General features: G+C 42.5%; 1 protein-coding gene across 1 annotated transcript in view; it reads right to left on the reverse strand.

Annotated features, from left to right (window-relative positions):
• Positions 1-13,317, reverse strand: part of MUC13 (mucin 13, cell surface associated) — a 30,775-nt gene extending 17,458 nt beyond the window's left edge. The window contains exons 1-5 of the mRNA XM_037815353.1: positions 13,303-13,317; positions 7,883-8,049; positions 7,436-7,737; positions 4,435-4,557; positions 3,023-3,129 (exon numbers count right to left, since the gene is read on the reverse strand). Coding sequence (XP_037671281.1) covers positions 3,023-3,129; positions 4,435-4,557; positions 7,436-7,737; positions 7,883-8,049; positions 13,303-13,317 — 714 coding nt within the window. The remainder of the gene's footprint in view (positions 1-3,022; positions 3,130-4,434; positions 4,558-7,435; positions 7,738-7,882; positions 8,050-13,302) is intronic.
• Between the last annotated feature and the right edge of the window lie 714 nt (positions 13,318-14,031).

Here is a 14,031-nt window from a genome sequence, read left to right on the forward strand (position 1 = left end):
ATCTACTCAAGGAATATTAATTTCCTACCTTGCCCAAAGCATTAAGCAAGGGACCCTAGAGATTACAAAGATGGACAGACTTAGCCCCTCATCAAGCAGGAGGACCACACCGTGAAGCTGAGAGAGTAAGTGGTATGGAGAGGTTTGATCTACTATAGAAGTTCAGAGCAACTTTCTTCCAGTTGCAGAAAACCCCATAGTCCTTCATAAAGGAGGTGAAGCATTTCAACAGGTAGAGCTGGCACAGGGGTGGGAGAAGGAAGAGCATGCACTAATCTTCTAAGACAGTGTAGCTCAGAGAGGAGAAAGCTGAATTGGGAAGAACATAGGGACTTATTGAAGCTAAGGTTAAATCTCACTTCTTCTCAGTTTTTGCATAGTTTAGCTTTTTGAATATATGATGCACAGCTTTGTGAGCTGTAAGGGGCTCCATCACAGGTGCATATTATTACGCTCGGGTAGTGTTCCAAGATCAAAGACAATTCCAGGTACATGTAGAAGACTGGCCAGAGATCAAGCCAGGGCCTTTCGGGGTGGGGAGTGGTGGAAAGAGGGGCCCCAATTACAATATAAGTTCTTTGACGCCAACAACAGTGTTTTCTCTTTCTTACGACACATCCAGCCCCCTACCCCACCATATAGCTCATAGGACATAGCACACGGCAATCCCCAGAAAATACTCAACATAGTCAGTGTACTGACAACTGAATGAATTAAATGTGAAAGATATAATCATGACTTTGGACAGGCAGGTGTCTTATCCTCTTTGGGCCTCATTCTCCATATTTATTAGATAAAATTGATGAACTGGGTCAGTGCAAACTGTTCATAATCCATGACCCCTTTTATTCTCTTTCTCCCCATGGGGAGCTCATATTTTAAAAGATCAATGCAACCAATGCATTTACAAAGATGTAGTTAAATCATTTCGCATTAAATTTCAATCAAATGCAAATAAATGTAATGCTCTCATTCATCTGGGCAGCCTTATATGCGGCATTTGTCCAAATTCCTTTATAATCTTTTAAATATCAGGAACAGTTGGTATTTCTGTAGACCATTAGGGTTCAGGGATTCCACTTAGGGGTAAGTTTGCTGGATGATCTCAAGAGTCCTTCCCAGCTCTCCTACTGACCATTTTCCATTTAATTTTCTTAATTCCAAAGAAAGGATTAAGAAGCTAGTGTCTGGAATAGGAGAAAGTGTTTCTTCTTCTTCTATTTTTTTTTTTTTTCTTTTTTCTTTCTCAGGCCACCCATGGAGGATGTCAGGATATGCATCTCTGAATCTGAAGGGCTGCACATTTGGACAAGAAGGCAGGCTCTATCCCAATGGGCCTGCCAGGCCTTCATTGCCCAACACAGTCAGCAGGTAAAAATACAAAGAATGAGCTCTGGGGTCAGGCACATCTGGGCTCAGATCCCAACCTCCCTACTCACCAGCTGGGTGATCTTTAGTCAGTTACTTAAATTTCCAGATCCTCAATTGCCTCATCACAAAAATTAGAATTATTAGACACACACACAAAAATGTCAGAAACAAGCACCCAGTAAATGGTAGCAACAGGGCAACTCCAAATCCCTATAGAGACAGACCATTTGGATCGAGCTGGGTACAAAATGGACCCTGGGAGGCTTCTCAGGGCCTGAGCTGAGACTGCCCTGACCACAATGTCTGCTAAGAGAAACTTGAAGAACATAACTTGTCTTTATTTTCCTATCCCTACTCCAGAGATTGGCTGGGGATACTGGTATACCCCTGTTGGATTAAAAACCTCCCAGAAATTGTAAGAAATTTTAAGAACTTGCGCCATCCACTCATTAGTCCTCCCTGGGACCATCAAGCGCTACTTGAGGTCAAATCTCTAAACTGGTCTTGAAGTCCTACAGCTGGAGTGGCTTTCCTTGCACTCACCCAAAGCAAGTTTGTGAAATACAGTGGCCACAGCAGCCAGCATACAGTAAACCCACACGAGACAACCCAGGGGTTGCCTGCAAGTAGGAACATTGGCTTCAGTGTCCTGAATATCTTCCAAGCTGGCATCTGAATGCAGGTCCAGGGTACGAGGACAAGCCATTGCCAGCTGGCCCATCAAGCAAGAGGTGGTACCACAAAGGGGAGGGGCAATGCTGACACAGCAGCCTCAGGTTTTGTCCTAGCAGAGCCAGATACAGCTATGTGGTCATGAACACTGGCTGTCTCTGTAAAATTTGTAAAGATTTTAATTTTTAAAATTTTAAAATTAATTGCTTAAGTTTTACCAGGTCAAATAACAAAACAAATGGTGATAAAATTTTGAATTAAAAGACATTGTCTTGGAATAAGACTTGGTTTTTTAACACATTTTCCCACCTAGGGTTGCAAGACATATTTACAGAATAATATTTTTTTTCCTTTAAAACTAAAGTTTGAGAAACATCTCTGAGAGCCCTTCAAGATCTAACATCTGTGGTTCCAGAATGGACAAATCCATCCCTTCCATGCCAACGCTCTCATTCATAACAATCTAAGTGAAATAAAACCATTATTCATTTTAACATTTTTGACAATGGAAAAGAACCACAGATGTTAATTCAGATGGAGTTCCTAATCCAGACGTTTAAAACAAATAAAAATTTGGAACAGGAACTTATGCAAATGTTAATATAAAATGGAAAGAACAACATCTTTACATTTTTTCTCTTCCATTAAGAAATGTCATTATAGTTACCCGTCCATTTAAAAATGTTTTTAATAGCTGGAACGAGCTTCTAAAGGCCATCTGCTGGGCCAGGTTTATGCCTCTAGGTGCAGGATCATGGGGAAGGCCATGGTCAGAGGGGAGAGTTCAGGACAAAGTGGGCAGCAATGGCCCCAGGGGTCTCAAGGCGGCTGCTATTTACCAACCAGCAAAGATGCATTTCACCACTTGAAGAACCAGCACAGCCATACCAACATGGACCCCATGAATGCCAGCCCCACACCCTGCAACTTAATGCTAGAATGAAGACTTATCCAGAAAGGAAAGTTGGAAAATACTTACAAAGTCTTTGATTTTATTATATAAGTCTTCATAGGCTTTAGAATTTGTATCTTCCAAGCCAGCTGTTTCCGATTGTTTCACTGTTATCGTTCCAGGGAATGTTTTTCCTAAAATTCAAGCAGAATCTTTTTATACTATTTAATGTAAAAAGTGTAATAACATAGATTATTTTAAAATTCTAAACATTGCATGATGACATGACCGGAACTGGAGCAATGTCAAAAAAAATGTTACCCATAATCCCACCCAACCTAACGCAAACATTTTCATTTTGGAATATTTTTCCCAGATGTTTTTCCCATGCATAGTTTTACATAGTTATAATCCCCAGTTGATGTCATACTTCTTTTTCACTTATTATTATACATTAAGCATTTTTCCAAGTCATCACTTAGGCTTTATAACCATCACTTTAAGGGCTGCTTAATATTCTATAAAGCATATGTCCCCTTCATTGATGTAGTCATTTTTTTGGTTGGACTTGAAGTTTTTAATTATTTTTTTTTAAAAAGGTTGCAATGAACATCTTCATGCAAAAACCTTTTTTTTTTTTTCCATATTGAGTCATTTCCTTAGGGTAGATCTCCAGAAACAAGATTAGTGCAAAAAGTATGAACACCCTTGTGGCTTTTGATATATACTTAACTCCTGTGACCAAGACAATGCATTCATTTCCTATATATACACAGTCTGCTCCAGCACTGGGTGGGGTGATATTTCCCATTCATCAAAGAGAATCAATTTTATTATTCAGGGAACACCCTTAGCCCTTCATGGCACTCAGTTGATCTAACCAAAACAGCATTACACTAAGGATGTATTGATTTGTTCTACAGCTGAGAGTCTTTCAAGTCTCTGACAGTGTGGTTTTGCTGTCACAGAACAAGCAAATCCTATGGCAAGAACTGAACTGAGGTCAGAAGACCAGGCCTGTCTGACTGTGTGGTCTTAGGCATATCACTTCACTTATTCTGCCTCAGTGTGACATGTAGAGGCACTACCTGGTATTGGCAGTCTTGGTACTTTTTCAGAGGCTTCAGCGTGTGTCACTCTCATTTCATCCCCATGGCAACCCCAAGGTTGGGCACCATTCCCTTGAAGAGGTACAGCGACAGCTCATGTCCACTGCTGGACCTTCAGGCCCGGGACACAATTCTCCTGACTTGGTCCATTTCCTCTCCCACTGACTTACCCACAATCCCACCCAACCTAACACAAGCATTTTCATTTTGGAATATTTGCTCCAGACAAAAGCAGGAGCAATTTCTCGCCTTCTTTGCTGGCTTTTGTTGCCTCCAAATTTTCCTCAAACTCTAGCATCTGGACTCTATTTTTGCCATCATTTTGAGTTTTCTATTTTACTCTAAGCAGGAAACACAAACCTCTGCCATGGTGTATCCCTTGTAACTCACCTTTCATACATCTGGAAGAGTTATAGTAATACCCATCTGAACACAGGCAAAAAAATGTATTATTCAGACTAACACATGAAGCATCACCTCCACAGGAATTCGATTGGCAAGGATCTTGGGTACCTTGGATGGAGTAGAAAGAGATTTAAAATTCACAGACATGACAACAAATGACACTGAGAAACACAATTTTAAATCTTAATGCTTCCCTCCCAGGCACATTTTATTCCTTGGTTATGTTACTCCAGGGCACACCCTTAGAAAAGCTAGAAACAAATCAATGTTTTCTCCTGTCATTGGGGAATTTGTTGCTGAAATTCTGGAGCCAAGTGCCTGTTGCCAGTAAAGGCCAGATGTGATGGGCAAGGGTCTCTTCAGAGAAGGAGAGAGCAGTCTTTTCTAATTCCAAGCAGTTCCACAGCCTTGGACCAAAGGAGCCTCTGGAAACTTGGTGCCTGGAAGACTAGGTATGGATCCCCAAACCCTCTAAGACAAGGTAGGGACCCCCCAAGCCCTCTAAGACTAGGTAGAGATCCCCCAAACCCTCTAAGACTAGGTAGGGATTCCCAAAACTGTTTTATGTAAGCTATCATATTTTTTAGAGAGAGACAGACAAGGAGTTCAAAAAAGAAACTAGATGTCACAATCGGGTTAGCATACACGATATGCTATGAAGAAAGGAAAGGGATAATAAAGGAGAGTGTAGATAAACCCAGTGAAAGAGCTAAGAGGACTTGATGAGGGAGCATTCTACCCTCCCCTCCGGCTTTCTGAGTAGATGATTTGAATAAATGGTGAGAATAATATTGTAATGGGTTTCCACACCCAGGCTGGGATTCCCAGATCACGCAGGGCACTGAGTCTTTCCTGTCGCAGGGGATCTGAGGAGGGAAGTTAGGGCTGAGGTCAAATGGTGCTCTTGGCTTGCCATTTTCTTCATCTCTGTCAAATGAAATGAATGATTCTGAGCTTTGATTTCAGAATAGCTCAGGCGTCTGACAACCTTCAGAGCTGTCCTGAGATCTTGACATGCAAACCTTTAAGTAGAAGTCATTGAATTTTTTAGAAAGTCATCTATAACATACAGAGCAATGCATATAGTATGATCTCTTTTGTGATAAAATGAGAGGGAAGACACACAAACGTAAGTTTGCATATGTGTGGATTATCTCTGGAGGGAGATATAAGAAACTGATCACAAGAGTTGTCTCTGGGAAAGGAAACTGGGGGTCTGTGTCCTAGAGGATTAAGATGGAAGGGAGATTTAATTTTACGGTATATACTCTGAACTGTTGGAGGTGCTTTTTTTTTTTTAATAACCATGGGTTTAATTTACTTTTATTAACAAATATAATAGACTACCTAGCAAAAGGAGGCCTGGTGTAGTAATCACCTACACACCAGTAAGATTCACCCCTCTGACAAGGTGTGAGCCAGTATTCTAAGTAAGGAAATGGCTGTTTAAAGGCCTCAGTCACATCTCAACGATGATTTGGAAAACCCTAGGGAAGAAATTGAGTGCAGCTCCACCCTGGAGACACCAGATCAATTACTCCTGGAGTGTTCTTTCTCTAGCGATGAAAGACAGACTTGTTAGCTTGATCCGTCTGCCAGGAATTGACTAGGTCACAAGATCCTGGTGGCTCTTTCCTCCAGTCATCCCTTATTATGGATGAGTTGAGGTCAAAAGAGGAGAAATGATTGCCACATGTCACACCACTAGTTATGGTAGGGCCAGAATAGCAGAAGACTGCCTGACTCTGAGAGACTGTCTGGGGAAGTAGAAATGGCCTAGAAAAGCAACCTTTCCTGATTCCAGTAGAGCTGATTTGTAGCCATGGCTCTCCTGAACTAGCCTTCAGAGTGGTCCCTCCAAGCACGTAAGAAGACTGGGGAACAAGGTCTTAGATACAGGTTCTGGGCTCGCTTTGCTTAATCATCCATTTCTTAGATTTCTTTATCAGAGAATGTCGGGGAAGTCACCAGAAGCAGATGTAGGAAGAAACTAACTTGCTCTTTGACCCCAGGCAAGTCTCTGTCCCTGCTGGGCCTCAGTTTCCTGATCTGAGAATGACAAGAGTTTCTGTAGATCCTTCAGGCTGTAAAATCTAAGAATTCTTCTGGATGGGGGTTGGCAAACTGTGGCTCATAGACCATATCTGGCCCACATTCCAGTCTCATAAATAAAAATTGATTGGAACACAGCCAGGTTCATTCGTTTGCATATTGCCTATGGCTATTTCATGCTACAAGGGCAAAATTGAGAAGTTGTAACAGACAGTATGTGACCCACCAAACCGAAAATATTTACTAGCTGGCCCTTTACAGATGGAGTTTGCTGGCTCTCCCTCTAGACCAAGCTTTGGGCCATGAAGTGAGTGCTTTCTGTTTCAATGACTTCTTCTTGAGGTAAATCGGCATCTCTTAGACACCATCCCCAAAACATCTGTCATGTGGACAATGGTCCTGGTCATGCCTAGAACTGTTTGAGCACTAGGTTTTCATCCCTCAGGCTCAAATTCCTTGACTTGGCTCAAAATTCTGAATTGTGATCTGCCACCATCCTAACTTCAGGGTAGAGCTGACTCCCGCCTTAGGTAGACCAGGGAGTTAGATGATTGAGGCTTGAGAGCCGGCGCTTATTTGGACCAGGCCTTCTCCAAGAAACTGAAACTATTTCCAAAAATCCCCTAGGGGGAGAGAAGCTAGAAAGGTAGCTTTCACAAGCTCCAAGTTCATAAAAATATTCTACACCTGGAAAATAGCTTAAGGTAGGATGGGTGGGAAGGAAAAAGAGAAGAGAGTGGAATTGAGGGTAATCTTCTAGGGTCCCTGCCATCACTTCCAGCCTTTGTGATTCAGATTTTACATCCACAGTTCATATCTCAGGAACCCTCAGGTCTCTATACCCATGTCCCTATTCCACCTTGACACATTTATCAATCATCCTCCACGATGCTATGAACTCTCATTGAGGAGTCTTCAAGGGTTCTGCTCTTACCTGAGGAACCAGCGATTGTGGTTCTTTCATCTGTTGATGCGGTGGTGGAGTTATCAACAGCTGTTGTTCCTGTAGCAGAGTTACTTGTAGTGATACCAATTGTACTATTTGTGGGGGGAGCAGGTGTGGTAGTTTGGGGGGCAGTAGGAGTATCTGTGCTGGGGGGAGCAGGTGTAGTGGTTTGTGGGGGAGTAGGTGTAGCTGTGCTGGGGGGATCAGGTGTGGTAGTTTGTGGGGGAATAGGTGTAGCTGTGCTGGGGGGAGCAGGTGTAGTGGTTTGTGGGGGAGTAGGTGTAGCTGTGCTGGGGGGATCAGGTGTGGTAGTTTGTGGGGGAATAGGTGTAGCTGTGCTGGGGGGAGCAGGTGTAGTGGTTTGTGGGGGAGTAGGTGTAGCTGTGCTGGGGGGATCAGGTGTGGTAGTTTGTGGGGGAGTAGGTGTAGCTGTGCTTGGGGGAGCAGGTGTAGCTGTGCTGGGGGAAGCAGGTGTGGTAGTTTGGGGGAGAGTAGGTGTAGCTGTGCTGGGGGAAGCAGGTGTAGCTGTGCTGGGGGAAGCAGGTGTGGTAGTTTGGGGGAGAGTAGGTGTAGCTGTGCTGGGGGAAGCAGGTGTAGCTGTGCTGGGGGAAGCAGGTGTGGCAGTTTGGGTGGCTGGAGGAAAAAAGATACCAGGTTTCAGAAGCTAGCATATTGAATAAATACTGGCATTTATATTACTATTACTTAATACTAATTAGTACCCAACTCATTCTTCTTTAGAAAAATGAATGTATATAATACATTGAAAATGAGGATCCATGACTACTTAAAAATAGTAAAAAAGACATGATAAATAAAATTAATTAAATCGACAAAACTGGGAAAATGTTATTGAAAACTATTACAAATAGAGAGTTAATATTTAGTAATATGAGTACCAGGAAGTAATATAATTCATGCCTGTGGTTGCAGAACTGTTATTCTGGGTTTACTATTCCTGATCCTCAGAGAGGACAGGGGAACTGCCACCAGGGGGCGCAGCTAATACCTGAGCATTGACTCCTTTTGTCTTTCTACACTTCAAGGCAATTACCCCAATTTTCCCTTGCGTGGTGTTTTCACTGTTGATAGGTATGAGGGAGGGAAAGGAGGAGTTTTAAAGAATGATGAAATAAATATACCTCATTAAGTGTTTATTAAGCTTCTTCCAAAAAATATTTTTTAATGATGTTTACCCATTAACAATTCTAGACAGATGTCTAAATGGTCTTTGCCTGGGGCTAAGGTGGTCGTCAAAGTTGCATTTTCATAATTCTAGGAACACTTGGATGCATGGGTTAGCAAACCCTTTGTGATCCAGTGATCAATTTTACAGAACCCTTCATTGTCCCTAAAATTCTGATGTTGACAATAGATTTTAAAAATAGAATTAAAAGAAAATGTGTTAGTGAGGAAACAATTCCTAAGCCCTCTGGTACGGAGAACTGCTGAAGATGCTACCTGGTTCTCCCGTGGCTCTGTGAGTAGGGTCTGGCTCTTCCCCTTGAACAGGGCCTGACATAAAATAGTCACTCCCAAGTGTTGAAGGGGTAAGCAGTTGTTCACGGGTGACGATGTTGACTGCTTCTACTCCTACTCCTGCTACTATTACTGTTTATAAAGTGCTTACTCTGTGCCACGCAGTACCTGTGAAATCGAGATGAGCATTGACATTTGATAGAAGAACCCAGAAGCAAAGCCAGGTCTGTGTAATGCCAATGTCTTAAGTAGGACTTTTGTCAGGGAGTTGTGTAGAAGGCCATCCATTTAATGAAAAAGCCAAGAAGTACAAGAGAGCAAACACAGAGAGACAATAGGGAAAACCAAGAGATAAGAATGAAAGCAGTGGAGGTAGAGGTCAGTTCTGCATCGTCCTCTGTCACTGCAGAAGCGGTGAGACTTCTAAGGAGAAGTGGACCCTGGCCACAGAGAGTAAGAAAACTCGGCAAAAGGAAAGGGCTTGGCAGACTGTGGGCACAAATAGACCAACACCCCCTGGACCTTGAATTTCATGCTTCAGAAATGTTCCTTCTCTGCTGATGCCAAATAACCAAGATGTTTCTGTAGATAGGTGTACAACTAATTGAGATTCTGGCAGGGAGTTCTGGCCACAGGGGTTTTTTCATTATGATTTCAAATTTCATTTGCTGGGAAGATCACATTCAAAAATGCACGGTTAGTTTTAATAAATGAGACACGTTCCAAGCCAATAGCTATTCATCGCTGTGAATAGCAACAATATGTGTTTAAAACAAAACAAAACAAAACACCAAAAATGTAGGCACATGTGTGTGTGTGTGGGTGTGTGTGTGCGTGTGGGTGCTTGCGTGTGGTTGTATAGATTTCAGGGAAGACAGATTGGAGCTGAAATGCCAGCTTACATTATCTAGTAATACCTAAGAGAAATTGCAAAATAACTTATTATCTGCAATCTATAGTTATGGAAATATATTATGGTGTCAGCAGAGTAAAAATGCTTTAATCTTTTTATTTACTGAGATTTTGGAGCTTCTAAACAATACAAGGATCGCACACTGTCCATGTGGTACAAATCATGGACTTAAATGGGAAAAAATATTCCCTGACCTGACTACTTTCTGGAGAATACTCCATAACTCCCATCCCTGCCTGGAGAACATCTGTGGCTGCTTTATTCAAAGCTAGCTGACGGTTTAATAAAAGCGGTTATAAGAAAGTGCCTTTCTTCCTGCTACAAGTTCTTGGATTTTATGAAATGTTGGTTTCCAAATGTACCCATCAGATTCTGTGGACAAAGCAGCCATAATCTCTCAAAGAGAGTTAAAACAACCTGGAAAGTTTTGCCTGTTAAAGGATCTTTGAACTTCATGCCTGCATATTTTTTCTTTTTTTTTTTTCAATAAATATTTATGAAGGCAAAGTACTGTAGTGGGGAGGGCATATAAGGTGTCCAAGAAACATTTTCTGCCCTTCGTTGCTAAGAATTTGAAATGGAACTTGTTTTTGAAATAGTAACTCCTAACATACATCTGTATAATCTTTAGCATTCCATAGAAAAAGAAATGATTTCTTCAAAAACCAAACTTAACACCCTCCAAACTCTCAACAGTAGAACATCTGAGAGTAAGTTGCTAGGATGGGGGAGGTAAGTGGGAAAGCAGGTCACACGCTCACTTTTTTGTTCATACATTTCTGTATTGTTTGTTACCAGAGGTTTGTAATATTTGTAGAATGTTTTAAACAAAGAAAAGCAAAACAAAACCAAAGTTTAAAAATTGGATACAAGTGCAGACATGACAAAAAGTGTGGAAGGTAACCCATAAATACGTAAATCTCAACTGCCTCTTCAGTGTTTACAATTTTTTCCACATGTAACCAAAAAGGCCCCCAATGCAAAGTCCAATGAGGTTCCCAGCGCTTTCACAAAATGGCCTCCTTACTTCCTGTTAGGGGAGGTGAAGAGAGGGTCTGTGGAGGGAGAACAAATGGTTTTGTTTTGCCCTTTGCGGTAGTAGTAACTTTTTTGTTCCTGCTCAGGCCAGCCACCATCCTCACCCCTCTCTCTCCTCTGACAAACTTCCCTGCCCACCGACTGCGGGGTCAGGTGGGGCCTTCTCCTGAGCCCCCACACTTCATGTGGGCCCTAGTATAGAGCAGGGTCCGGTTGAAAGACCGATTCCAGCATCAGGAGGCTTTTACCCGCTTACACGTGGGAAATGGGGTGACTCCACGCGGAGGGTGGAGGGCTTTGTCTCCCAAAGAAAAACCATTTGATTCCTTTTTATTTACCATCCACTGCCACACACAACCATTCGAAGGCAATGCCTTCTTCAGAATGATTAGTTGACTACAAAATAGATACTGGCAATTAAGATAGAGCAACAGTCTTCTCAGAACTCAGTTCAGTTCTGCTCAAAAAAACCTTAGCTTGCTTATGAGGGGTTAACAGCCATCTGTTTTGCCAGTTCCTGGCTCTTTCTCTTTATTTCTGCCCCTAACCCAGTTTCAACCCTCTCTCTTAGCAACCTGGTCACTAAGGAAATTTGGTCTCAAGTATCTATTCGGCCCCTACTACATACCAGGCATTGTCCCCTGCACGCCATACACTTTGTCTCATTTAATCCCATCAGTCACTCTTTGGTAAGGAATTCTCCATCTAGTATTACATAGAGAGAAACTGAGGCTCAGAGACACCCCACAGATAACAAGTAGGGGCATGATATTTGAATCCCTGCTCGCTTCACTCCAAAGCATGCTCTTTCCACACTATACGACACTGAGCTATGTGTCCTGCCCCTGGGTTCTCTGGGCCATGAAACACCCTCCCACCCCAGGGTATCTTGACACTCAGTGATTCCTGATTCCCCGATCTCTCACCATTTCTCCTTCCCCTCCAAGCATGAGACCCTTCCTGGTCCACCCCCACATTTCTTCCTCCATTTGATGCCAGTGAAGCCTTTTCTACGGGTGGCTCCTAAAAGTCAGACAGCTGTTACCAATCCTTACTTGGATCTGAACTCTTAACATCTGTCCCCAGAGCTGGCAGCAGGGATCAGGTGAGCCCTGCACCTCAGTGAGGAAAACCTTCCCAAACTTCCCCCCATTAGGACTTTCAAACCAGCTCTCAAAAAAGCAAATCCTGACATTGCCCACTCTGGTTTCTCTAAAATGGGTTCAATTTCTCTTCACATTTCTGCCTTCTCTTTACTCCTTTCTGCAAGCAGCTTCTAGATTCCCATTCATTAAACCTCGTCTCTCAGGCACACAGATGACCTTCTCACCCACATGCACCCCACATAACCCTTTCTAACTCAGAAGAAGAAACACATTTCTGAAGTCCAACCACATGACAACTGCTCTGCTTGGTCTAGCAGACTGTAATTCAAGTATCTTTCCCGAAGGAGGCTTCTCCTGTGGCAGGTTCTCTGTGATCATCATGGAAAGGGATCCAGAAAGCCACCATGAGGGTACTGGGCCCTCAGAACCCACCGATACATTCTTGTCTGTCCCCAGGAACTCACCCTCAGTGACAAATCCCTGGTTTACTGAACCCCAAGGTCTTAGTCTACAGACCTCTTCTACTGTTCTATCCTCTTTAATTACAGACTTACAGACTAACATGACTTGTTTGAGCTGAGTTCAAGAGGAAACTTCATGTATAAAATGATCCCCCTGTCGGTAGCTGTCAGTCTGCCAATTCTATTGCAAAGAGAACAAACACGATTAGAACTTATATAAAATGGTGTTCCTTACCAGAGTTTCCAAAAAGGAGAGCGAGAAGAGTGAGATGAACAAAGACTTTCATTTTTGATGCTTTCGCGTGGTAATCCAAGGAGGAAATGATTTTTCTCCCAACTCTCTTTAGTTTTAACTCTCTCTCGGGTACAAAGTCCAGTCATTAACTGACGTCAAACCAGCCAAGGGCAATTAGTGGTTAGGGTTTGGTCATATACCACAGGTCTATTCTGTCAACCTGAGATAGGAGAGGGGAACCTGGCCTCATGGGTTATTTTTCTGATTCAAAGTCCAAAATAACTCAGGAACTTTCCAAACATCCTTGTGAGCTTGGTGGTGGGTGAGTTTGGTTATTCTCTTTGTAACCCAAACGTCCCAAGCTACCATCTTTTAGGAAGTCACCATTCCTTCGAACACCCAACTACCATAGTCCATGACCCCCATTCCTTCCGAGTACAGGAAATCCTGTTTCCTCCCACCATAGTTCCAAGAATTCCTGAGAAGTACTTATTTGCTTCTTCAAACTGCTTGTCGCGTAGCTTTTGTACCTTTCACTGTGGACCACTCCCCAGGGCCTCTCTAATGGTCACTTCTAGCAACTTTGTAATCCCGTCTCCAAGCTGCCACAGCTCTCCACCTACCTGGATACAGCCCATTCTCCTCCATGAATGCTCCCAAACACACTTAACACCAAATTGTAGCAACTTAACCTGACTTTACAGAAGGCTCATGGGTTACAGGTCACAGAGGGGAAAACAGAGTGCCGAAATGGGAAAACTTAAAACAGACGACTTGATCTCCTCATTCCTGGTTGTACCTGGCTGTGTCCGCCACCCCCCAGTTCCCCATCTCATCATTTTGTTCCTCAACCCCGCACCTCTTACCAGGTTTCAGGAACCAGTTTTATCACTTAGATGAGATCCCTCTAAATCCAGTCCTTCCTCCTTAAAATCCAAGGCCCCAACTCTCCCAACCAAAGGAATAAAAACATAACGTTTTATTAATTTTGGCCAGATTTTTAACTCTGTGTTTAATGAAAACAAAACTTTTATATTAGTACATAGCAGGTTATCTCCTTGTTGTCCCCAAAGTCTCCATTCAGGAATAGGCTTTGTGGTTTGCTCTTACATAGCGAAGAGGCCCTTGTAAATATTTTTTCCTAAGGAAATACATCTCCCAGGTCCACCATGTGCTGCTATGTTATTCTCAGCTTGAATGACTCCTGGCACCAGGACTGAAACAAAAGTCTGTTTTATGCTTTTTCTTTTATTTTTTAGACTAACTTTAGTAAGGTATAATTTACATCAACGAGGTATAATTTATATCAATAAACTGTATCCATTTAAAGTGTAAAATTCAATGAGTTTTCA

The sequence above is a fragment of the Choloepus didactylus genome, chromosome 1, assembly GCF_015220235.1.
Source record: "Choloepus didactylus isolate mChoDid1 chromosome 1, mChoDid1.pri, whole genome shotgun sequence".
Taxonomy (NCBI): domain Eukaryota; kingdom Metazoa; phylum Chordata; class Mammalia; order Pilosa; family Megalonychidae; genus Choloepus; species Choloepus didactylus.